Source organism: Ciconia boyciana, chromosome 2, assembly GCF_034638445.1.
Source record: "Ciconia boyciana chromosome 2, ASM3463844v1, whole genome shotgun sequence".
In the NCBI taxonomy this organism is placed as follows: domain Eukaryota; kingdom Metazoa; phylum Chordata; class Aves; order Ciconiiformes; family Ciconiidae; genus Ciconia; species Ciconia boyciana.
Window position 1 is genome coordinate 109377534 of NC_132935.1, and position 27240 is coordinate 109404773.

Consider the following 27240-nt stretch of genomic DNA (forward strand, 5'->3'; position numbering starts at 1 on the left):
TGCAATTCCTTTTCAAGCCCTGAACTCTCGGGTTCCTGTGAAATGCCCGTGTCCCTCTGAGGATTCCACCCGCACAGCCTCTGGCTCTTCCTCTTCCTGGCTCACCCGTGTGGTACTTCAGAAGCTGAAAAATTAAACTTCACCCACCTTAACGAAGGCTCGGAGAAGCCCCGAGCACAAGCACAAAGCGCGTTCCAACGGCCACCAGCCGCCCCCCGCCCCCCTCCGTCGGCCACGGCCACGGCCACGGCCACGGCCACGGCCCGGCCCGGCCCGGCCCGGCCCGGCCCGGCCCGGCCCGGCCCGGCCCGGCCCCCCACCGTGGCCGGCCGGCCGCCCGCGCGCTCCCGCCCTGCCGCCTCCGCGGGGCCCCGCCTCCTTGTTTATCCCGAGGCCCCGCCCCGCTGGCGCTTCCTTCCTCCTGGCGTCAGCTGGAGGTGGCCGTGACGTCAGGGGTCCCGGCCGCACCTCCGGGCGGTGGGGCCGAGGCGAAGCGGTGCCGGGCGGGGCGGGAGGAGGAGGGGGAGGGGGGGGAGCGGGAGCGGACGGGCGGGCGGGCGCGCGAGGCGGAGGGGGGCGCCCCCAAGATGGCGGACCAGATCCCGCTGCACCCGGTGCCGCGCAGCAGCCAGCGGAGAGCGGCCTATTACGCCAGCGCCGCCACGGCGCAGAGGCACAACAGGTACGGGCAGGGCTTCTCCCCCCTCTTCGGCCCCCCGCATCTCTAACGGCGGGCGAGGCGGTGTGTGCCCCTCGCCCAGCCCCGTGGCCCTGCGGGGCTCTGGGACCGCCTGCCCGGTCCGTGGGGAGGGCGGGAAGGGGGGTGTCGGCAGCCCCTGGCTCTTCCAGGCCTCCACGGTCTTGGCCGTCCCCCTCGGCCCCCGTGGGGGAGCGCGTCCCGCTCTTCCCTTCGCCCGGCGGCGGGGCATGGGGCCGGGACAGGCTGTGGTGGCGGTGGGTGGTGCTGCAGGGCCCCGCGGGAGGATGCGCAGGGCGTCCTCGGCCCTGCCGCTCCCGGCGCTGGCCCCGCGCCCACAGGTGCGGCCTTCGCTCCCCCGGCCCCACGGGGCGCCGCCTGCAACTCCGCGCAACTCGGGTCCCTTGCCAGTAGTTTACTTGCGAGCGGGATGCCCACGTTGTGTGGCGTATTTGGACGTCGTTAGTAAATATGCCGTGAGGTAGTTACTGTGTATTAGCACGAAAAACGTTCTGGAATGTAAGAATCGAAATAACTCCCAGTTTCTTGAAAAGTCCTATATTGGGGGTTAAGCAATTTGAAGAAGCCAGGTTAAAGGTCTGCCATCAAATTAAGTTTTCAGGCAAAGATTGAATGTTTCTTTGCTTCCCATTATTCTGAATAATTTCTAGGTATACTGTTGTGAGCAAGGAGAAACTTTGCTCCATAATTTTGGTATGTCCATTGGAGAGCACTCTTACAGTAGAGAATATGATTATAGTTAGTTGTTTGAGGGTTTTTTCTCTTCCCTTGGTTTTTGTAGAATGCTGGTTGTGGACACAAGGACTGGAGAGAGCAGTTGTAGGATCTGAAGTAAATGGACTTTCTAAAAACAGAATAGTTGGTGCTGTTGTCTTAATTCAAATACAGCAATAAGTCTGTTTTGTGAATAAAATGTATTTACTTCTTTGCCCGAATGGAATAAGTAACAGAAAAGGTAGTTTAAAACTGTGCAAAATAAGTTAGGTTTAAATTATGTTGTCTTGATTGTTAAACTAGATAAAAATATTTTTTATGAACATTCATGAGCTTGTAGGACAGCCTGCCATAGTAGTAGTTTTCCCCATCATGCTAATAGTTGAATGTCTGACAATTTGTAGTAGGTTTGTCCTCTGTTTTGAGGTAGGACAGTGTTACCTTCATCCCTGTTCCTCAGAGAATTGGAGCAGGGGAAGCTCTTTCTGGAATCTCTAAGCTTCTTAGTAGGTGTTGTGCTTTGGAAGAAAAAGGGAAAGGGGAGGATTATGTCGGCAAAAACTTAGTCCAGACCATGAAAGGTATCAGGTGATTACCCAGGAGTGTTTTGGTGATTTGAAAAATGCTATAGATATGATGGGTTGAGTTCAGGTAGATACACAGATTTATTGAATGTATGTTTGCAGGCAGTAATTACAGTTACTTATACAAACCGTTTAAAACTGGCTTTATAAGCAGATTTGGCAAACTGTAAGATCTAGCAGGGCAGTACTGATTCATTATAGATCTGTTTCTCCTGCTCTGTCTTGTTTGATCAACATCACCCTCCAAAGATTGTGCATTAAATTCCTTCTGGTTTAGATTACATTTTCAGAGTTATGGTCTTTCGTAATCTATGTACTTCTCAAGTGCAGGTGATATGTATTTAACTTACTGATCCTCCACACAAATGATTATCTCTTATTTTCATTACTTTTGTTCAACTACTTGTAGGTTTATAAAACCTTTAAAAGTTGTCAGGCATATTTATTACATTTATTTATTTTGATCACATGATTAAATAAATTGCTCTTTTGAGCTCTGAGAATTAGAATACATATACCAACCTCTTCAATCACTTTAATTCTTTATATTTTTCTTAAGGTGAGTTGAGTAGGTTGGTCATTCTCCTTCAAGAATACCATGCCCTGGATTTGTGAGAGCACCTGTTGTGTACTTTGGAAGGTGTGCTATGGACCTGTAACAAAAGCATGGGAATGCTTGTGTAGATTCTGCCACGGGTGTCTTGTGTAAAGTCAGAGAGGAAGTATGGCAGTGCAGATAGTTGAACTACAACTCATAAGTCTTATGACTCTAAGCTTGTAATTGAACTACAGCTCCTATGTCTTTAGGAATGATTTATTCCTGCTTTTCCTATCTTTATCTTCAGCACAGACTTTGAAGAAGCGTTGCATTCCTGTGGAAACTGCAGCAAAGGTCCTGATGTTGCAGATACTTATGAGTGTTGAAGTGAAGTCACTGAGGTTTCTGATATGCAGAAAGTTATCGCATGCATATATATATGCAGATTTTGCCTAGAATGGTATAAGTCATACTTCCGAAGATGTCTAGAAACAAACACCGATCAAAATATAAGAGAGTTGGTGTCTCAGGTTTAGTCCAGTACTGTGGTTTCTGGGCCCTCAAGAGTCTTTGAGTTGCTGTGATTTATTTCTTCAGTGAAGGATTTACAGTCTTTTGAAAGTCTTATACACAGATCCTTAACTTCAGTGTGGTGGTGTTTTTAACTCAAATTGATTGCCCGGCTACTGTGCAACATCAGTTAATACAACTCATCAGTTGCTAACCTTTAGTAGCCTCAAAGCTAATTTGTAGGAGGACTTCTTTTGCTTGAGCTAAGCAGTCTATAGGAGTCTTTGCCAGTGTTGCTGTAGTTTGCTTTGCAGTGAGGACAAAGACTTTCTCATTCAGTTTTTGTCCCTAATGTGCTTTGTGCTTTTGAGATTATTTTGACAGACTGATAGCACGTATTTTAAAGCTGGAACATGTTTTTCCCACACACATAAAGAAACTTTGGTACGCGCCTGAGATTGTACGCTTCTGTATAAAATTGTAGCCAGTTAAGAACCATGAAAAGTCCCAGGATGTACTTGATATATAAACATGACAAGATTAATATATTGTATATATTCACTTTGTATATGTTAAGGCCTGTTTAAAAAAAAATAATTAAAAATACATATTAAATGTTACCTATGGTTCAGTGAACACATGCATCCTGTTCTGCTTTTATTTCTGATGTTTAAGGGCAACTTACTACTTTTGCAGTAGAAATTCAGGTTTTATATCTTCTGCCATTTTCCCCTACCTTGGATGGACAGAGGAACGTGTGTGTGCTACTGTTAGAAAGTAGGGAAATTTATCTTGAAGTAAAAGATTGTTCATCTTCAAATTCATCTAAAAAAACCTTGGTATTGTTTAATATATTCAACTTGAATAGTTGTAGAAAGCTTGGGGAAAAAGAGGTGATTGATTCATCACTTGTTTCAGCACTTTGTCCTTTAGTACGAAGGTTGTTATCTACAAGAAGAACAGCTGCCTCTTGTTGTTTACATTGTGAAGGGAAAAGAGAACATCCAGGATCACCTTAAATGTGCAGGGAGACTTAACACGCTTGTTCTCATATGTTAGACTTGTATTTGTCATCGTCAGCCCCAGAGTAATCAACAGCTAAACACAGGAAGAAAGTTAACTGTGCTGTGCCTGTGTTGTCATGTGAGGTCAATGGAAGGAAAACAAGCCTGGTGGAATTTTGAAGCTGATAAGGAATTAAACAGTAGTCAACCCTCATTTATCCATAAGCAAAATACCTGGTTTGTTCAGGTGTCCTGCACTTGCTGCTGTCAGCGTATGCTTGTATTTGGCCTAATAGGGCTAAGGTGTGAGGTGTTGGGACTCCTGAGCTGGTACTAAAAAATCAGGCCTTACTAGCTGTGTCCAATATTACATAAACTCAGTTGCACTCCAGGTATTCACAAAAGTGATGTCATGAAAAACGCTCACTCACTGGGATGAATCTTCTTGCATGATGACTTATAGTATGGGTCACAGTAGTGTACTTAGAATGACCACACTAGATATGTTATGTGATTGCAGTAGGGCAAGTTGTGGAAGAGATCAGCTGCTGTTGCTTGTCTCTGCAGTTTGCTCACTGATAGAGCAACTCTGTTTTAAGGCAACCTGCTATACTGTTATTTTTGAATTCTCATTCTTTTATGTCATTAGTGAAAAAGAAAATTACATGAGAAGGAAAAAAGAACAAAATAATAGGATAATGTGTTCTTTGTCCAGATAAACGCAGGTTACTTGTTGCTTAACAACTAGTGGATTGTAGCTTATTTCATGTGAAGTATGTATAATAGAAAAAAAAAAATCTATTCCAGGCAAAATAGAAGTTTGCAGAACTCAAAGTTCACTGAGAATTCACATACTTCACTGATACTTAAAATGTCAAACAAATTTTCATATTACATAGAAAGTAAGATGATTTAATATAGTATTACTGTTCTAATGCTTTTCATTTAAATGAAAGCTGTTCCCAGCAATCTTGTAGTCCTTCTGGTTATGATTTGTCAAGGTGTTTGGCTAGGTTTCACAGTGAACCACCAAAAAATAGACACACACAAATGCCAACAGGTAATACTAGATGCATGTACAGTAATTCTGTGATTTCTTTAATTTCTGACATTGTCTGAAGTGAGCTTTGTTAAAATACTTGGATATCTGGTGCCCACTTTCAGTTGTTTTTTAGATGTGCGTGTTCTAGTTCTGAACTACAGTGTGCTTTTCATAGTTCAGATGTTATTCTTCATATTCTAGTGGCAAATTATATGCCAGGTTTTTGATATTTTAAGTGTAACAATTAAGAATAAAAACTCCCCCAAATAACTCAATGTTATTTATTGAGACCATGTAACAATCAGAGCTAATAGGAGCTAACATCTCTTGTAGAATGGTATTTACAGAAAGCTCATAACTTATTTTGCTATAACTGTGGGTCTGGAAAGCCTTGCAAAATGTCCATAATTGTTAAAAAAAAACCAAATAAAGTTTACCTGTTGCATAGGTTGTATGCAGTGACACTTGCTATTTCTTGCAGTTTTCCTAAAATGTTGCTAGTTCCTATGAATCCTTTTCCCTGGGTACTTCTGAGTGTTTAGAACAAAAGTTCTTAAAATATTTGGGCAGAGTTTTACAGGTTTCATTTTAATCTGCTGCTCTTCCCCACACACCTGTTAATTGAATGGCTCCACATATTTAATCCTGAAAATGAGTTTGAAAATGACAGATGAATCTGAAGGGTTGACAATATTGACATTAATTTGAATTTTAATATAGATTCTGTAATAAAGTATTCTGAAGATGGGACTGAATTTACTTTTGAACATTCATGTTTTAAAACTGCTGTTACAAAGTGACAGTAACTTCTTCAAACATCTGTTGCTTGACCAGAAGCAATAGATTAGTCCAGGAACATAAACTGTAAATGTTTATGTTACTTTTTTGTAGAAATAGCATTGTTAATGCTATTCATCCTACTACTCAGGATATGGTCACAGAAACTCCTAAAAGTTAAGCAACAGTGAGAGTGTGCAGGGGTGGGTACTGCTTGTTTATTGTCTGCATGTGCACTGGCACACTTGCACTTGCTCGTGGAGAAAGCTCATAACATCATCCTGGTTCCTATGGTGCTTTGTTTAAATCAGAGCCCCTGTCTTGTGTGGGTCTTTTTTTTTCTCCCCTCCTATGTGACATGCATACAGAACTGGCAACTAAGTGGATGCACCATGACAGATTAGTCTAGCCCACTTCTCTGTAGGACAATTTTCTTTGCTGGAGGTAGCAACTCAAAGTGAGATGTATTGGTTGTTACTGTGATACCAAAAATTACAAATGTTACAGGTTCAGCCAATACTTGCTAGAAGTGTCATGAACTCTGAACAACCAAAAGTGATATTCCTGATGAGTGTTTTACGTTACAGCTACTGATATATAGATGTTGAAGTGTATTGGAAATGAGAATGTATTAAAATACACAGCTGTATGTTATGCTGATATATTCAAATGTTCATTCAAATACACCTCTATCTTTTGTTTTAGCATAAAGAGGAAAGGTCAAATGTGGTGCAAAGAAATCTCTGTAGAATTGTTGTTAGAATTGTCTGTACTGTTATGCCATTCTTACAAAGTAGATTGATCATGTATATCCTTTTGCTCTTTTTACAGAAGAATTATTGCCCCCCGCCTTTTTTTACTGGCTTCACCTGAAATTCAAAGTGTTTGTCTCTTTTGCAAAGCAAAACTTCTTTTCTTTTCATTAAAAAAAAATAAAAATTGATGTCGCTGTCTTGCAGGACCTACTCTCCTTTGTCACTAGCCTTTCCTGAATTGTGGTTTTGGACAGAGATTCACTATTGTTGTTTGTAACTATGTCACTGAGTAATTTTTAGGCTGAATCTGAGATGCCATCCCTTAATTCTGATTTGTCCAACAGGGTTGTTTGCATGGCACCTTGGTACTTGGGATGTTGTATTTGTATAACAGTGCTTGGGTCTATGTTTTCAAGACTCTCTCAAGTTATGAAGTACTACTAGTTTTTAGAAAAAGAAGTTAGCAGTGAATTTTTTTTTTAACTTTCTTCTCAATGTATGTTCTATGCCTGTTGTTCACATATTCACATTTCTGGATTGCGTGTTGCTTTGTTTGCTGAAGACTTTATTCATAGGTTAATACTGCTTGTTGGGACTGGCACCTGATTTAAGATGGGTGCAGATTCTGAGATTTTTGCCTGGGACAAAGGTCCCAGTTTGATATGTAACTTTTGAAAAATGGCCTTGCCTTATGTTAATGTTTTCAGAGCTTTTAAGCAGTGTGTGTTGTCATTGTTATTTTAGTTTCTGTGGCTTTTGCTTTTCAGAGCAATCTTTGATTTAATGATGCAGGTAACCATATTACATGCATATAGAGATGCTCACAGTATTAACTGTAAAATATTTTTATGTACAATGACATTTTCATTGGTGTCATACCTGAGAAATAGTTTGTAATACTTTGTCTGCAGACATAAATTCTGATGACTTAGGAACTTTAAGTGATTTTAGTAATTAATTGCAGTTCTTTGACTCAGCATTACTTAGAACTTTATATTTGGAAAAAGTTGTCCTTATGGTTTTTTTCTGCACTGGTAATACTCTTTCACACCAAGATAGGTTTATAGACAGTCATAATCTTTAGCATGATTATTCTTGGAGTAATTATCCTGATCTGAAGCATTTTAATCATTAGGCAAAAAAATGTTTGAGAACTTCAGATTACTATTGCAGATGATGCTGTCTTTTGCAATGAGCACATGTGACTGCGTGTGCAGTAGAATAAACTGTGTAAATGTATTTCTAAGGTTGTTCATGTTTAAGCTATTATTTTTGCCCTAAATTTGCATGCCTTCCTGGTTTGTATCTGTAGTATCTAAATACAGTAATTTGTGTTGCTTGGGCAGGCATTTAGATTGCTAAGAACAGGAAGAGAAAACAATTGATTGGGCTACAATGTCAATAACAATACCCAGTGACAGTGATAAAATGCTGTTGTTGTGATCAATGATGTACCGTACTAATTAAAAATAGGGTTCTGGTGAATGTAGATGATGTTTCCTCAGGTCCTGCTGTGTATTTAGGTATTTCTGGTACCTATTTGTTAAATACAGAGACTCACTCATCTTGTCATGGGTTGAAAAAGATCTTACATTAGGATATGCGTAGCGCTTTGCGAGGTAAGCAAAGGGGAATAAGGAAAGGTGCCTTTTTTAATGAAGTCTTCATTATGCAGATCTTCTGAATTTGCTTCATCTGTATACAGCTCTGGTAAGAAAGTGTGAGCTAGGAGAGAGAGAAGGCAAATAGCATTCAGAATATTTGCTTTATGTAAGTGTCTGGTGGAACCTGTAGTTTTAGCATCTGTGATTTAAGCATTTTTTGATAAGCTGCTGATGAAAGGGAGCTGCCTTGGTAATAACTATGTAGTCTGCTTTTAGACCTTTATGTCAACAGATGTAAGGCTTTTTCCCTTAGTTCTGCATGGCAGAAGACACCAGCTTTTTTTTTCTTTTTATTGTAGTAGCTGATCAAAAATGCTGTCTTGTGTTTTTTCCAGAATATCTCTCTGCATCATTTGTAAAAGGCTGGGGGCAACTTGATTTATTTGGTCTTATTGCAGTAAATATTATTCATCTCAGTGACACACTCAGTAATAAACCTGCCTCCTTACAGTAGAAGTACTTTTTCCTTTTGACTATTTTATTGTCCAATGGATAAACATGCACCATGATGGAAGTGTTGTAATATGTTTTTAAAGATCCTGTTATGCAAGGACACAAAAGCAAAGTTAACTATTGAAACTGGGTATAAATATTCAGCTCTACAAATCTTCGGCTTCCTTAAAAGCTGTCCAAATTTTTTTTTTTTTAACTGTTGGAATACTGTAGTTAGTGTTGTCTTCCATGTAGAGATCGCTGACACACCTGTCCCTGATAACGCATATAAATTTGTAATAGCATTATTTTGTGTGTGTGTATTTATTTTTTTAGGCCAGGACATGGATTCAGAGTAATACTGATTAGGGCTGCACTTGCATTAGAGGCACAACTAAAGCTAAATAGGGACAAATAGTGGCAAGCTCTAATCAATTCTAAAAGCTTCTGAAATAGCTTTTCTGTGTTTTGGAGGAAGAGGTTAAAGGAAATTCTTTAAATTTCATGCACCCTGTAGAAGATTCTTCCTTTTTCCACTTCTTTTGTAATCTAGGAACAACACAATTGCTGTGTAGTTTAACTGAATTTACTGCTGTGTAAAGCATAGGGTGTTTGAAATTAGAGGGAAAAAGTAATTTCCAATCTTTAGAAATGCAGAAGAATATTTGAAAAAAATAAGTATATGTAATTTGATTTTTCTCAGGTAGCTTCTAACAAAGCAATTGTTGTATACTTATAAGCATGGTTATGGGTGAACATACATTTCTTAATAAAAATTTTCCTGCTGCTCTGCAGAGTTTCCTGGGATTTTTTTTTGTCACAGGACAGGATCTGAACAGTTACGTCGGTGATACAGGCAGCCTACAGCAGTTGCTGCTTTGGTGGTTTGTCCTTTAAGAAACAATTCTTGCTCTTTTATATAAATATGCCTGTCCCTTTCTTCATTATTAGCCCTAATAATGAAGGGGATGGGACATGGTCATAGTGACAAGCAGTGGTAGCTCAGCTGCCAGTAACTGGTCTTTCTCAGCTTTTCTACTCAGATGCTCAGCTGGAACTTTCTCCAGTGCTGCCTTTCTTCCGTGCTACTCTGTATCCCACAGACATCTCCTATGTCCAATTCCTGTGTAGACTCATGGCCACACATTCCTTTTTCTTCCCTCACTGGGTTTGAGAAATACTGCTTTAAGACATCAGCTTTGTTTTTCCTTCTTGTGAATTATGGTATATAGCACAAGTGATAGGCGACAAGGAAGCAGTATTTATGCAGTATCTGACACAGTACTTCTATCCTACCTGGGTCTTTTAAGCAGGCAGATAGAAAGATCCATTCTAGATACTGCTTCTGCATTTGTCAAGTGAGTAAAACCAGAAAAGCATGCAGTTGTGATTGCCCTGTCCCTTGCACCTTCCTGCTGCACCCTTGAATGTTGCTCTTTTAGAACAATGAAAAGCTGGCAGAAAATACAGAAATAATTACAGATCTAAATAGGTAGCCAGATTAGATTTAAATGAATTAACATGGTTTCCATTACCAGTTATGGCACCCATGGAACTCTGCAGCCACATCTACTCTGGCAGACAGCCGTCAAAGTGGAATGATGTAGGTACAGGTGACTTGAGGGGGCATTTTCACAGCAGATGTTTATATCAATCTCATTTAAAAGTATTTATTGTACATGGTTTCCTTCCACTTAAATCTGTTAAATGATATTCCTAATAGTAGTCAGATTTTGTTGAAAGTTGTTTAATATTAATGTTCCTTTTTTCTTAGGAAACCATATTTTTGTCCGGATAGTTGTCTTCATACCTGATTTAGTAGCACTCATGCTGAGAGTTTTGATGTCTTCACTCTGGCTTCTTTATTCATGTTGCTTTCAGTGCTTCCCTATTTTAATAAAAGTTTCTAGGATTATACTTAATTGATTTGTCACTCAAGGAAAATCAGCACTTCAAGTAATTAAGTGCAGAAAAATACTAGGTAACAAAGACATAAAGATTTTCGTCCTCATCCTAGTTATGAAAAATCCATTATTCATTATCTTATTGTTTTTAAATACTGAAGTACAATTTTCCAACACAATAGCAAAATTGCTTTTGAAACAGAATAAATTGCTTGCCAGTTCAGAGGCTGTATTTTGAAGTCAGGATTACTGAACATGATGGTGCTTATACTCATTATCTTCACTACTTGGTGAAGCTCCATGTTTAAAAGTGCAAACCTAGATACTGATTGTGGAAAAATACTTGTTTATAATATAATGGCAAAAAAACCTTAAAGAAATTATGATTAGGACATCCATGTACTCTGCAAATATTACCACATTTACAAGAGTAGATTTAAATATTGTCCATGTCTCTCTTTCTCAGCCAAGTCTCTCTCCCATAATTCTCTTGCATTAGCATGTTCCTTCAAGAGGGACTTTAACCATGTTTGCTGTGTTACCTTAGTATATAAAGGATATTATTGTCTGAATCAGACACTTGTTAACTTTGCACAGAAGTAAAAGGGATCTGTTACTTTGCAATGTCTTACTGTATACTCCGGTACAGCTAGCAGATTGTGATTTCACTGGATGGTGTTACAAATACACTATTAATTGTTCGGATGTCTAAAAGCAAAACACAATGCAATGGAAAGCTCTACGTTAAAACTGTGATAACGTAATTTGCAAATTTAACTAGGAGAGATTATAAAAGTATTGAATGTGAATCCGTTCAAACACAGGCCTGTCTTACTGGAAGTCTTAGTGTAAAGTAATGTCTTTAAGTAAAGTAATGATGATTGATAGCAACGGGAATGGAAAACGTATTGCCAGATTGCCATATTAAACTAAACATCAGATGCAGCTTTTTGCAAACAACATTGTGAAGATCAAGTTTTTCATGTTTGTTTTAAAGTTTTTCCCCCCCTTTTTTTTTTTCTGAAGTGGATACTGGTCTTAATAATTCTGAAAGCATTTTCCATGCCATATTTTCACATAACTAACTTTCTGGGAACTCATAACTTTTAACAAATTTATGCAGTTCTTTAGTTTGAAACTTTTGTTGTGTGTTCTGCAGTGTGGTTGTGCTTTTGCATCATGTGAAACAGATGAAGTTTTTTCTTCACAAGGTGTAACATGCCTAAGGTTCCAATACTCAGTTGACTTGCAGCTGGGGGGGATGGGGGGTGTGTGTTTATTATTGTTCCTAGTTATGCATTATTTTCTAGTCTGGTCTGAACAAATTGTTAACATCCCTTAATGATGTCCCATACCAAGTGATTCAAAGGAGATGCAGAAATAAGGGCATCACCTGCCAGCCAAAAGAGGAAGTGTCTAGCTAATGACTGGTTAACCAATAGTGGGTTTGTTGTGGTTTTTTTTTCCTCTCCTTCCTTATTAGATCTTCCTTCTTAACTGTGTTGGTACCAATTTATTACATGGCCGGTATAAAGTATGTGGTGTACTTTTTCAATAGAAATCTAATACAACAATACAATCCCCCCCCCCCCCCCCCCCCCTTCTGGCATCTAAAAAGGTTAATAACTGCTTTAATATATTCCTGTATACAACAGGACACAACACAGAAAGTCTAGGGGAAAAGGAAATGGTTTCAGATTTTTGTATTAAATATACAGTAAGTTGAGAAAATGCAAATCCAGTGATGGTGCTTTTTCATGCTTAGTCCTAGTGTTTGTAATGTTACTTTGTTTTAAAAATATTGCGTTTGTCTATCAAGATTTTGAATACTGCTTGGGGTGCTGTTCTTTGTCAGCAGAACTACCCCCTGCTCAAGCCAGGCCACTTAGAGCTGGTTGCCCAGGATCACATCCAGACAGTGTTTAAACTCCAAGGATAGAGATGCCGCAACCTCCCTGGGCAACCCTTGCCAGTGCTCAGTCATCCTTATGGTAAAAAAGTGTTTCCTGGTGTTCAGACAGCACCTCCTGTGTTTCAGTTTGTACCCATTGCCTCTCATCCTGTGACTGGGCACTACTGAAGACAGCCTGGCTCAGTCGTCTTTGCAACCTCCCTTCAGGTATTTATAGATGTTAATAAGATTCTGCCCATGCCTTATCTTCTCCAGGCTGAGCAGTCCTAGCTCTCTCAGCCTTTCCTCATAGGAGAGATGCTCCAGTCCCCTAATCACCTCCATGGCCCTTCATTGGACTCTCCAGTATGTCCATGTCTCTTGTACTGAGGAGCCCAGTACTGGGCACAAGAATCTAGTGTGTGGCCTCACCAGTGCTCCTCAACAGCGAGGAGACCCCTTGCTGATCAGAGGCGAAGGGTCTTCTCCCTTGACCTGCTGGCAATACTTTGCCTAACACAGCCCAGGATACCAGTAGCTTTCTTTGCGGCAAGGGCACGTCGCTGGCTTATGTTCAACCTGGTGTCCACCAGGATCCCCAGGTTCTTTTCTGCCAAGCTCCTTTCCAGCTGGGTAGCCCCCAGCATATACTGGTGTGTGGGGTTGTTCCTCACCAGGTGCAGGACATTGTACTTCTCCTTGCTGAGCTTCCTGAGGTTCCTGGCAACCTATTTCTCCAGCCTGTCAAGTTTGCGCTGGATGGCAGCACGACCCTCTGGCCTATCAGACACTCCTTCTAGGTTTGTGTCATCTGCAAACTTGCTGAGGACCTCTGCTCCATCCTCTAGATCACTAATGAAGATGTTAAACAGGACTGGACCCAGTATGGATCCCTGGCTAGTGGATATCCCAGTATGGATACATGGCTAGTTACTGGCCTCCAACTAGACTTTGCGCCACTGATCACCACCCTCTGGGCCTGGCCATTCAGCCAGTTTTCAGTCCACCTTGCTGTCTGCTCATCCAGCCCCTGCATCAACAGCTTGTCTATGAGGATTTTATGGGAGACAGTATCAAAGACCTTACTGAAGTCCAAGTAGACACTATCCACTGCTCTCCCCTCATCTACCAGGCCAGTTATTTCATTGTAGAAGTTATCAAGTTGGTCAAGCCTGACTTCCCCTTCGTGAAACCATGCTGGCTACTCCTGATGATTTTCTTGTCCTTTGTGTACCTGGAAATGGTTTCCGGGATGAGCTGCTTCATCACCTTCCCAGGGATCATGGTGAGGCTGACAGGCTTGTAGTTCCCTGGGTCCTCCTGCTTGCCCTTCCTGAAGATAGGAGTAGCATTTGCTTTCCTCCAGTCTTCAGTCACTTCTCCCAGTTGCCATGATTGATCAAATATTATTGAAAGTGGCCTTGCAATGACATCTGCCATCTCCCCCAGCACTCATTGGTGCATCCCATCAGGGCCCGTAGGCTTATATATATCCAGTTTGCTTAAGTGTTCCTTGACCTTATCCTCATTTTCCTTGCTTCAGCCTTTCCCCCTGCTCTCTGACACCTGGGACTCCTGAAAGCCAGTCTTGCTAGTAAAGACTGAAGCAAAGAAGGCATTCAGTACCTCAGCCTTTTCCGTATCCTGTGTAACCAGGTCCCCCATCTCATTCAGCAACAAGCCCGTGTTTTCCCTAGTCCTCCTTTTGTCACCTATGTACTACAGACTTCTTGTCTTTGACATCCCTGGCCAGATTCAATTCTGTTTGGGCTATAGCTTTCCTAGCTTTGACCCTGGATGCTTGAACAATATTTTTGTATTCCTCCCAGGAATACTTCTACCTCCCATCCTTACTTCTACCCTCTGTGCGGGTCCTTTTTGTGTCTGAGTTTGGACAGGAGCTCCTTGTTCATCCAGTCAGGCCTCTTGGCATTTTTGCCCGACATCCTGTTCATTGGGATGGAACTCTCGAGCTTGGAGGAGCTGATCCTTGAATATTAACCAGCTTTTTTTGGGCCCCTCTTCCCTCCAAGGCCTTATCCCATGGGACTCTTCCAAGCAGTTCTTGAAAAGGCCAAATGTGTTCTCCTGAAGTCCAGTGTTGTGAGCTTGGTTGCCACCGTCCTCCCTGCCCTCAGGATCCTGAACTCCACCATCTCATGGTCACTGCAGCCAAGGCTGTGTTTGACCTTCACATCCCCAGTGAGCCCCTCCTTGCTTGGTGAGCATGAGGTCTAGCAGAGCACCTCTCCTTGTTGCCTGCTCTAATTACTTGGAGGAAGAAGTTGTCAAAGCACTGCAGGACCCTGCAGGATTGCTTATGTACTTTTGTGTTGTCCCCCCAGCAGATATCAGGGTGGTGGAAGTCCCCCATGAAGACCAGGGCTTGCAAACGTGAGGCTGCTCCTGTCTTGTCTGTAAAGGGCCTTATCTGCTTGTTCTTCCTGTTCAGGCGGTCTGTAGCGGACACCCACTATAATGTCACCTTTACCTGTTCTCTCTTTAATCCTAACCTAGAAGCTCTCAGTTGGCTCCTCATCCATCCCCAGGCAGAGCTCCACACACTCCAGCTGCTCTCTCACATAAAGGGAATGGATTTTTGGTTTTGTTAATTACTGTTTTTATAGAGAGTGTTTTTAGGTTGCTGTGGGGAAAGTGGGACAGTCCTGGGACGCACATTGTAAGAGAGGACTATACAATACAAATTCATAAAAATAAAATGTACTGATTCTGTGCCAAACACTCATATTTTTTTGTGACTTAATCCTTTTTCTTGTTTTTTTTTTTTTTTTTTTCCTGAGCTCTAGGAATTACTCTTCACTACTCACAGTGCAAGAATGATTTCAAGGTAGCTAAATTGCATATTACACAAAGAATAGATTGATGATAGTCTACTAGTCTTCCGAACTGTAAAGTATTTGAGAAATTTTAAAAATACATATGCAGAACATCTTTTGATTTATTCTAGTCAGATACTTTTTCATCAGCTGTTCCTATTTAAAGACTGCTTAACTACCATTGTTATTGCATACAAGTAGATGATCTTTGCTTGACTATAATGTTTAATTCCTTTTAAATTTTTCTTCTAATTAATATCCTTATTAGTCCTTTTAATAGTCTGTGAAAGGAAACCTGAGTAATAGTGCAGTTTCTTTCAGTAATCTTCCCAATGGTATAAAAATATGAACTGAATAAGTTACTTGGTTTACATGCACTTAGGGGAATTTTCTTCTCGAATATTCCAGTGTTTTGTCTTGGCATAAAAAGCCTTCTAGAATTGTAAACTTGAAGTGATTTCTGGAGAGGAAAGGACCATTGTTAGCTTAGTGATGTTTCCATAGGTCCCACAGGCAAATCTGTTTTGACTCACTGAATGTTTTTTGTGTAGGATTATAAAAGTAACTATAATGTTTTAGTAATTAAAACTAAGATACTCATGAGTTGGGTAGAAAGTGTGACTTAAATAGAGGCCTGCGCACACAGGAATGGACATGAGGAAAGCGAGTTGAAGAAGCTCAGTGGAAATTTAAAGTCTGTACTTCCATGAAAACTCAGTCATTTGCATCTGCTATAAACTTTGCCAAAAAAATTCTGTTTAGTGAAATCTTACAAAGAATCCTTTGAAAAGTATGAAGTTTCAGCTCTGTATATACAAATTATATAAGAAAGAAGAATTTCCCTAGAATGATTTATACTATGATTGACAATGATTGATTGCAGGCCATTTTTGCTGTATTACACATTTTTAACTCAAACCAGAATTTCTTGTTGATGTGTTAGCACAAATACATGAGATGTTTAGATGAAAATATCTCTCTAATAAAATTCCATATGGCAAAAATTAACTTGTTACTTTAGGAGATTCCTGGTAATAAAAAATGATGTATTGGCTATTTGTTTAGTGTTTTTATTTCATTTTGCCAGGTACCAAGTGGAAGATGAGTCCTCTCATTTGGATGAAATGCCACTAATGATGTCAGAAGAAGGCTTTGAAAACGATGAGAGTGATTACCATACTCTACCAAGAGCCAGAATTTCTCAGAGAAGAAGAGGCTTAGAATGGTTTATCTGTGGTGGCTGGAAGTTCCTTTGCACTAGGTTTGTGGCATACCAGTACTTTTTATTTAACTATTAAATGAATTAAGTAAATAGTAACTGTGTATTGTGTGATAGGTACAGAGTACGGGAACACAATATTTTGCTTGTTATGCACCTTTTGATTGCTTTGCCTGCATTTTCCCTACTAGGACATGACTAGCCATTAATAAAAAAAGTTCTAAAGAGCTGCTGCTGTGTACTTCTGTCTGCTTTGCTGATTTGCAAGAAAAAGAGAGGCTTTTAAGAGAGATCATGTACTAAACTTGTGCTAGTCTGAGGTCCATAATATGGCATATAAGCCTAGTCCTCACTTCTATTCAAAACCACATCAGGGTAGAGAGGTTAAAACTTTCTTTTACTTTCGAGGACATTAGTGCGTGAAGTTGATAATATATGAATTTTATTGATGTTGCTGAAAAGAAAAAGCAAATTAATGAACTAATGATTAGTTAACACTTCAACTTTAAAGGTTAAGGAATACATGTAACTGGTGGCCTTGGAGTGAATTACAGCTGGAATTAGCTCTTGTGATTTGGTTCTTATTTAGAAACTTTTTGTACTAAACTCTGCTGTGTGCGGTTGCCTTCGAATAGTAACTTTCTGATTAATTGCTAGCAAATTTCTAAACACAGAAATTGCTATTAGGATAATTAAGAGTGATGGGGGTCTTTTATCTTGAATGATAAAATCTGAGAATTGGTCAAGTGAAGTGAGTGGAGCGTTTTCAGTGAACTTAAATGATGAATGCTTTTACTGGCGTATGATTTTAGAATTGATTTAGCTAGAAGTCTTCACAGGTGGTTTTCATGGTACTTAATAAATTCCAAGAGGCCTGATACTGTTGTTTTACCTAAGCAAAGCTGTATTTGTGCACCTTCAGTTTTGAAATATTTTGTTATACAGCTTTACTATTTGCGGAAAAATACAACCTGTGTTGATTTCTTTTTTTCTGTAATGATTTAACAAAAACTCATGGATTATTAATTTTCTTATAGGGAATAAGTGTTTGGAAAGTAGCAGGAAGGAAGTAAGGTAGCAAAGTTTACAGAAGCAGCATTTGTATATGTAAATGATTTTTGGAAGTGATGTTTCTGTTTACAGAACTACCATTTTAGTTTTTAAACATTTTTAAATGTTTAAAGAGGTTGTTAATCTTTTGGATGTATCTTAAGATTGAGATACCTTTCAAACAATATACTGTAGGTGAGTTCAGCTCTTTTAAGTATTAGTGAGTATTGGTTACTGCGATTACATTCCTGTAAGTTTCGTGAAAACAGGTAGACCAGTAAAGACTGCACCCTGTAGTTGCCCTGACAGAGAATTTACAGTGTTTGGATAGAGGCAGGCAATTGCAAGATGAGTTTGTTGAAACTAATTAACAATCGGAAGAGAATGTCACAAGAAAGTGTCCTTAGTGCTGAGGATTGCAAAGTTTCATGTTCTTGCTTGCTTTTTAAAACTGATAGGTACATCTCAGCTTTAAGTGGAGCTCAAGCCTAGAAACTTTCAAACTTATTAGAACTTATTAATTAAAATACTTGAGCCATATTTGTGATGGATTTTTGAGAATTAAAAGAGCAAGGAAATTGCATTATGGATTCATTATTTTGCTACATCTTATACATATTTTACTGCTAATGTAGGTGTGTAAAAAGAAAAGCCCTCACTAAGAAAGGGGCTCTGGAGGAGTATGACTTCTGCTTTACTGATTTCCTCAACTGAATTTGGATACAATAAAGAGTCCATTCAGTTTTGTATTTATACCTAGAGGCATTTTAATCACATCAATGTTTTCTGTAACAGAACATCATAGCAGATAATTTTCATTTTTCATGGAAAAAATAAAATCTCTATTTAAAAGAAAAAGCCACCAGATCCTAGCAGAAGGTTGAAATTTCAGTAGGATATCAGCAGGCAGAGAATACTCCCACAAGAAGGGTGCAGACATCTGCTTAGATGAGGTGGGGAAAATTAACTGGAAGGAGGGTGAATCCTATCTTATCTACTGGTCCAGTCAGGCTGGATAAAAACCTCAGCTTGGGTGAGCACTTCTGAGTGAGTATGTAAATACCTGTTGTGGTGATAGGGAGGTTTCTTCTGGGCTGAGAGCACCACTGAGGCTTTGTTATTGATAAAAGTCAGGGATGTGAAGCCGGTATTAAGTTATTCTTTTTGATGGTTTCTCATTATAATAAAAATTTATGAATCTTTGCTGGGGCCCACAGAATACTAGAGTTTTTGAAATGCCTATTTGCAGTTCATAAAGTTGCCTAGGATCATGCAGAAGATCATGCAGGAAACCTGGAGGCTACTGTATTGTCATACATACAGTTATTACTTACACTGTGTAGTAGAATGAGTTTCACTGTTTTTACGTGGTGTAAAGTATCAGTTTGGGATAGAATTGGGTGTTGATGCCTTCACACTTGAAATGGAGAGGAACATGTGAAAAAACAATTTTCATGTGTGTTGACGGTGGATTATACATGTTATGCAAACAACTGAAAGTTATTTCCAGAAGGCAAACTGCATTCTTTTAAGTGTAATGTGAGATTAAATATAACGTAGCAGTTTGAAACCTGTTCAGTTGAACAGAATTTAGAATTTCACCCTGCTTTTATGGAAATTAGTATCTCAGGTGTGAGACTGGGTGAGGTTGAAATCTCAGCTTCCACATCCAGAATTTCCTTTTGTGCTTTAAACTAAATTGTAAATTTTTCAAAGCTGTGACAGAAAGATGAACACAATAAAAGACTAGCCATTTGTCTGGAGCCAAGCTTGGGGGGCCCCTGATTTCTTTTGGGTTCTCAGTGAAAGTCTTGTGTTTGTGTTCAAAATCACCTTACTTGTTGCAAACAAACAAAACCCCCTATACCCACTAGGTTTTTTTTGTCTGTCTTGCATTGTTAGGATTAATCTCATTTTTGTGAGAGGAAGTTTTCCATCTCTTCCTTTGCAGCTTTAGAATTTTATATTCTATAGTTTTTTGTTGCTACATCACAAACTTACGGTTTAGTTGAAAAACTTTTGCCCTTTTGGCAGGAGCAAATATGGAAGGTTTGACAAAGTTCACTGTACATTAAAATTGATTTTGTAAAAATCCTGTATTCAGCTTTTAACTTCTGTTTAGACAATAGACTTGTTGATTGGAACTGAATGGCGTGAACTTTATTTGCAAATCTGCAGCTCTTTAAACAGTTTTTACATCTGCAAGAAAAAAATCATAATTAAATCAAATGTTGTCTTTGATTTTGAACAAACTGAAGACTTAATTCAACCAGTATAACTTTTAACTTCAGAAACTGCTTATTTCTTGCTTTCATAGCACAGTTAAAAGAAAACTTTGTGATATAGCAGGTGTTTTGTGGCTGTAATCATTTCTCCTTTAACTTACAAATTCTCTTCAAGCTTGTGAAATTATAATGCACATAGATCAATACTCTGGAGTTCTTTGGGATGGATTGATTTCTTTCTCATGAGATTTACATTCCACTTGTTATCAAAACCCACTTTGTCCCTATGAAAATGGTGCCATTGAATGGCATTTCCATATGAAGTGAAGGGGATATCAAATGCTCGGATTAATTTGGGCTCTAAGATGGCCTGTACGCTTTCAATTAATCTGCAACACATTTGTTATGCAGAAGCATGGGAAAATGCTGATCTTTTAAGAATGACATGACCACTGTGTTGCTTTTGGCCTGATTACTGAAGCTACCTGTTGAGTACAATAATTACAGTATGTTTTCTTTGCAGAACTACTTTCTGCTACTTAAAACCTAATAAGGAAAAGCTGACCCTTGCAGACAATATAGAGCTTTTATGTTATCTTTCCTTTCTGATGAAGTGCTGTTTTGTGTAAGATACTGGCAGTTAAGCTTGTAGGATAAAAGTAATGAAAAGAGAAAATAAAAAAAGCCTTTATTATTAGAGCTGCAGAGTCAGTTGAGACTTTTACTTTAGCTTTTGACTTAGAGAGATACGCTCTATTTATGAAAAAGTTAAGGGTTCTTATTTAACAATTACTCCAAGGTGGTTTTTTTTTTTAATATGGCATCAGTTACTAATATGAAGACTGTGGTTATTGTTCCTGCAAATTAAAAAAAAAAGTACATTAGGAAGCAGGTTGGTAAAAAGCCAATTAATAGATATACCTTAAAGTTCTTTTATCAATTAGTTCATTTATTCATATATACAATCTGTTGTATTGATATAGGCACCATGGCTTATAGCTAGCTTAATTAAAAAAGCTTTCTGTGCATGTGTTGAATTTTCTAGGCAAGGGCATTTGAAATAAATGCTTAAATCAATAAACAAGAATGTGATTTTTAATCGCTGAATCCATAGAATAATTTGTGGTTTTACATTAAAGATTTCAGGAAAATCTAAAGTGTGTCTTGATCGTGCTACATCTTACATTATATTTTTAGGATATTTGAAGCTCGGAGAATGCTATTCTGATTTATCTCCTGATGTTTCTTTCATACAAATTTAGTGGGTACACAAAGCCCATGAAAGGGTCCCTACCCTTGCACATAAATAGTTTCCATATTGGGGAATGTTAATTTGAGAACAGATTAAGTATGTGTTGGGTGTTGATAAACTGAGTTTCAAAAATATTGGGTAGACTTCATTGTTCTTAAAAATCTGAATTAATGTAAATTGATTAGGATTTCTGAGGCCAGCATGTCCACCTCTTATTCTTCCTGTGATATAACAGTGATTACTGCTGAGACTGTAAATGGCAAAATCTAACTGATTTTTACTTTTAAGGTAGTAAAACTCATTTGAACCATTATGATACCGATTTGGGCATAACCTGTAATATTTCCATCATCTGAGATTTTCTTGTGTCTGAGAACTTGAGTGTTCTCAAGTGAACTCTGTGTCAGTCAAATGCCCTTTATTAAAGGTATCACAGTTGTTTCCCAGTCAGACATCATTCTTGTCCTGTATTTTTTGGCATTTGCTAAACTAATGGTCATTATGACATCTGTTTCAGCTTCTCTGTCGATCTGTAATGGAAAAAGTAGTTTCAAGAAGGGGAAAGTCTGTGGCAAAGAAAGCAGTATAATTCAGTTGCTTTAGTCAAATGTTTAATTTTAGCAATAGAAAAGTCCTCAGTGTCTGAGGAAATTATTCTACAAAAGAGACTGTGCCTAGTTAAATGTTCAGTCTGTTTACAGTTTAAATTCAAAAACCGGTTTAAGCAATGCAAGATTTCAAAGGCTGTCAGGAAATTTCTGTCTATGGGCTTGTAGACAGAGGCTGTCATGCTTGTTCTCTTTCTCCGGAAAAAATTATTTTCCTTGGAAGTTTTTTGCTGCAGATCTGTCTCAACACTTCTTACTCTACAGCTAAGCTGTTTCTTCCGTTTGTATTGTCCTCTCCACCCCCTGCCCTGGAAACTAATATGTTTAAAGCTTTAATTCCACTAGCAGTTTTATCAAGTGTAAATCCAATCTGGCACTGAGTGGAATTGTTCCACCTTCTCCTGCAAGCACATAGCCTGCATTGTTTCAACTATCTTTACTTGATCTTTACACTGTAAAGTTTGGGGTGGATCTAACTGAAAATAGTCCCCCTTTTTATTATGTGTTAGTTTACAGCTGAATCAATTTACAGGTCTGGTTTACCCATGCAGTTGTGTGAGTAGTTGTGTCAGCATAAGGGACGGGGCAAGAATCCACACCTTCGTTATGGGAGGAGAGTGGTACTTGCCATTTCAGCAGCAGCAGGATAGGCTCACAGCCATTAAATTGACTGTGGAACCATGACATAAAAAGGCTGCTGGTCATTTTGCTTTAAAGACAAATTTAAGTAATGATCAAGGTAACTTGATTTTTCTGACTTTTATGTTACTAAATAACAGCGCTGAATTTTGAATGTTGAACACTGTTACAATTTTTACTATAGAATAATTCTTTGTCACTACTTAAAAGTGACGGGAAAAAGTTGCTGAACGGGCTTATATTTGTAACAAAAATAAAATGCATGTTTACATAGGATCAAACCAAATTGATGTCCATCCCATAGTGAAAGCTTCAGGGAGGAGATCTTAAGAATCGAGCATTTAAAATTGAAGTGTTTTAAATGGCAGCTTGTGAGTATCGGTGTAGTGGCATGTCCACAACAAAGTGAATGTTGCTTTGAATGATTTTACTATTGCATAACTTCTAGCTTTCTTTAAAAAGAGCCTGCAACTTTGAATTCCATTTGTTCTTTGGCAAAATTAGTTTGTAATAGGCCTGGGATAATGGAGGCTACAGACAGGAACATTTTAAGTGGGACTGTGGTGATGTAAGCTAACTATCAGCCTTCCTTCCCTGCATATTTGTGTGTATCATGATTCTGTAATTGTGGAAAAACAGAATAGGAAAGGACCTTAAGAGGTTGTCCAGTCAATTCCTTGCCTGCACATAGGATGAATTATACCTGTCACTTATGTCTGATTTAACCAGATCTTAGAGACCTGCGGTGGTAACAATTCCAGCCTCCTTAAGTGTTCTTTCCACCCTAGTTGTTAGAAGCATTTACTCAATGTCTGTAATGTCGTGTCCCATCCCCCCTCCCCAAGTTATTTGCCACAGTTGAAGTCTGTCATTACTTAATCATGATGGACCTAGAGAGTAACTGTCCCTTTTGTCTTTGCAGCTGTTTCTTATGTACTTGAAACCATATTAGGTCCACACTCAGCCTTCTCCGAACATCTCTGTTTCTTTCGGTGTATCTGGTAGATAAGCCTGCCCTGCTTTCTAGACCTGTAATTGTTTTATTGCTCTTGTGTGTGGTCTTTGTTTTCCCAGTAGGCCTGTTTGTTGAAATTTGGGATTCAAAATGGTATTGTAAGCCAACTGAGATCTTGCTAGCACTGGATTGAGTAAAAGGGAATACATTCATGACTTGCTAGGAGTATGCCTGTCCATGCTGACCAGATGTATGCCTTCTTTTGCACATGTATATCATTCTCATGCAGTAACTGAGTCCTTCTCTTCTGAGCTGCCATCTACTAACTCTTCCAATTCTGTATTTGCATAGTTGATTATTTCTGTGTGAATCTACTATGTTGCGCTTTTGCCTATTTAACTGTGTTCTATCTCTTCCAGGTAGTTTTTCCAATCTGTCGAGACAGATTTGAATTCTAATCTCCTCTTTGCATGTACTCCTGTCTGTTCTAGCTTTCTGTTTTCTTGAAAAATGAAGTATTCAATAGTCAATTACCCAGTAAGTTCTAGATAAAGCTTTGCAGAACTTAACTGAAATTATTTTTGTTTTATAACAAGCTACTCTGCAATTATGATTTTTCCAACTATGTTAGTTCCAAGAATATGTTCCTTTACTTTCCTTATGAGCAATATCTTGAGACCTAAGTTTTATTAGAGACACAGAATCATAGAATGATTTGGCTTGGAAGGGACCTTTAAAGATCATCTAGTCCAACCTCCCCGGCCATGGGCAGGGACATCTTTCACTAGATCAGGGTGCTCAAAGCCCCAGGAGTCAAGAGAGGACATCTACTCTCAAGCAGTAGCATCTAGTTCTTCTCAGAGGGAAATTAGTTCCATTTTAGAGGTTGCTCTTGACGTGTCAGTGTTGGTTATGGCTTTCTGTTTTCTTTCAGGTTTGTACAAATACATACAAATAGGTTGACTATACAGAATTCATCTGGGAAACAATGCTGAGGTGACTGAATTGTAATATTCCCCTCTTGTTCTGAGCAAAATCCTTTCTGTTGGTTTGAATACAATTTATGAGAGCTTCCTAATGGTTAATTTTTTTCCTTGCATCACAAATATTGTCAGTATATTAAAAAACCTCACTAGAAAACATGTGTCACTTTCCTTCACCTTGAACTTCACCTGCTGATGTAGCTGAAATCCACCATGACCAGCTAGGTCTGTGCTTCAGCTGCGGTAGGTGCTCACAGAAGGCCTGTCTGCTCAGTCTTCCTGATTCACCTCCCTAAACCAGACTCCCAATGTGATTAAGGCACCTCCCCCCAGTATTAAAAAATGCAGAGAAATTCTCCTTTAACTTACAGGATTGTAAAACAAGTATATACAGTGTATGTCAAACCTGCTTTTCTTTCCAAACCATCTGTACTCATCGGTGTTGTTAATCCTCCCCTGTGGATAGTCCTAGCAAGTCTTAGGCCGATTATATTATGTGAGTTGAGTCACATCCCGGTTTGTTTCTTGTTTTACTGTTGTTAGTAATTAGTCTGCTGAGCCTCAGTGGCATCATTCTGTTTGCCAGCCTTTTGTTGTTCCTACATTGTGATCTCATCCCACCATTCCTGTGTCCTTGTCCAAATTGCAGTTGTTTAAACGTGGCTGTAAGCTCTTCCTGTCTATCTCATTGCTCATAGTTTAAACCCTCTTCAGTAGATCTGTAAGCTGGTTAGGCAAGGATGTTCTTCCTGTCTCCTGTGAACTGAAGTTCACCATTGCAGACCGTCATGCGATCTGCATTTATGTCGGTTTGCTTTTTTTGGTTGAAAATATTTGACAGTGTGTCATTAGGTATGCTTCCCTGTTATGTCTCCTATAGGCAGTCTTATGGAGGAAACTAAGATTTGCAAATTAAATGGTAATTGTATACAAAGCTGTTGAAATTTTTCAAACTTTTTCTAACGGAAGCCTTATTTCCTCTTCAATCATTAGCATAATTTGAGTATCAGTACTACAAGATAAAGAATTTAGCCGAAGGACTGTAAGGCGTGATGGATGAGTTAATTATTTAACAGTGGGAGAATTTAGTTACTGCTAATGCAGACTTGTATTAACTAGAATTTTTTTGAACCTGTGTCAGGGCAAGGTGTAGTGAAACTTGTCATTATTTTATTAGCATTTCCTGTAAAGAATGTGCAAGTGTTTATATATGTATATGTCTGAATGAGTTGAGTACTTTGTAATTGCCCTGAATATTACAAGTTAACTTCATGCTTGTATATTTAGATGTGGCAAAAATTTTTAAGCCTATTTTTCTTAGGTATTTGCCTTTAGGGTTCCAGGTTTGGAAACAGTAATCACATACAGAAAACTTTTAGTTTTAAAGTAAACAATTGTTTTTCTTTTCAGTTGTTCTGATTGGCTCATAAGCATTTGCCGAAGAAAGAAAGAGCTGAAGGCTCGCACAGTGTGGCTTGGGTGTCCTGAAAAGTGTGAAGAAAAATACCCCAAAAATGCCATAAAAAATCAAAAATACAACATCTTTACCTTTATACCTGGGGTAAGGCTGCTGACCATTTTTTGGTGTTGGGCTGACTATATGTTCCGTAGTGTTTTTTGATGATTCTACAAAAAGATAATTTTATTTGCCCAGATTCTTCTCTTTCTTTTTACATTTATCTTGATGTCTTCAATTAAAATTGACAGTTGAGAGCAAGGCTGCTTTTTTCTAAGTTGTTTTGCTTTCAAAGGGATATTTACTAAAGAAGTGTAGTGTGTATGATTGAGTGGTTGGAATTCAGTGAAGCTTTAGAAATTTGAGATGGTTTTCCTTGCACTTTTCTATTCATCTCTAGAATTTGTAATTCTCTTTTTAAAAACAGAAACACTTCTACACAGTCAGTTGTGAAAATACTACAAAGCACTGACTTCAATTGAGAAATAAATAGTAGAAAATCACAGTGTACTCCCATAGATATTTTCTCATACTCCCTGCTATTGAAAGTGTAATAAATAATGTATTCTGAAACAGGCAACTCCTTAAAGGACAAAAGCAACCCACCTCTTCAATTTATATGACAAGTAATGCCTAGTTTCATAAACTAGTACTTTTCAGAGTTATATTTCTTATTGCAGTTTTAAAATTAGTGATGTCTTTTTGATTTTGAACTCAATTCTCCAGACAATACTTTTCTGTGGAGTGGAAGGTGTTTTTGTCTTTTTTTTTTTTCTAAGAAGCCATATTGCATCTTAATTTCAATTTTTTGCCTATAATGTTCACAGTGTATATGAAGACAAAAGAGACATTACAGTTTTGTCGAGTTCATGCTTTTAAAAATATTTGTTGTTATAATGAAATATAGCAATAGAGAAGACAATTTTTGAAGCTTCAGTAGTTAAAACCTAAAAATGTGTGCTGCTGTGATATAAATTCTACTAATACACTTTTACTCATACTTTTATTAATACCGTCCAAGGGTCCTGTGTCCCATTGCAAAAACTGTCTTCTAAATTTGAATACAGACATGCTTTGTCTTAAATTTTTTATTTAAGTGATCATGATGGTTTATAAGAGTATTGATTCTGTTCTTCTGGCCTCTTTGGTCCAGTGACTGGCAGGTGCTTTCTAATACATTCCTTTATTAAAACAAAAAAAAATTAATGGCTTTGTAATTAAGACTGATCTCCTGTCAAAGAAATAAAATGTCACTTATCACAGGTGGATAAAATATTCTCATCTGTATTGAAAGAAGTAAATGTTTTCTTCTGAATTTTAAATTATTAAATACACTGAAATTAGTTAAGCCACATATGCTTTCCTAAAGGTCACAAAATTCATTAAGCATATAGTAAGCCATTGATTATTGTGACTAGAAATCTGCAGTATAGATTACAAATCCTAAACTAGATTCATGTTTCCTATAGGGATCAGCCATAGC

General features: G+C 38.6%; 1 protein-coding gene across 8 annotated transcripts in view; it reads left to right on the forward strand.

Annotated features, from left to right (window-relative positions):
• Window positions 1-566: 566 nt before the first annotated feature.
• The window catches only part of ATP9B (ATPase phospholipid transporting 9B (putative)), a 174885-nt gene continuing 148211 nt past the window's right edge, over window positions 567-27240 (forward strand). For 7 of the 8 annotated variants that reach the window (XR_012041096.1, XM_072853466.1, XM_072853469.1 and 4 more), the window contains exons 1-3: window positions 567-682; window positions 16458-16631; window positions 25712-25862. Coding sequence is in view for 7 of the 8 variants with exons in the window: in XM_072853466.1 (XP_072709567.1) it covers window positions 588-682; window positions 16458-16631; window positions 25712-25862 (420 nt within the window). In the remaining variant the exon portion in view is untranslated. Of the gene's footprint in view, window positions 683-15340; window positions 15382-16457; window positions 16632-25711; window positions 25863-27240 lie in introns of all 8 variants that reach the window. The other variant, XM_072853472.1, reaches the window with a different exon arrangement.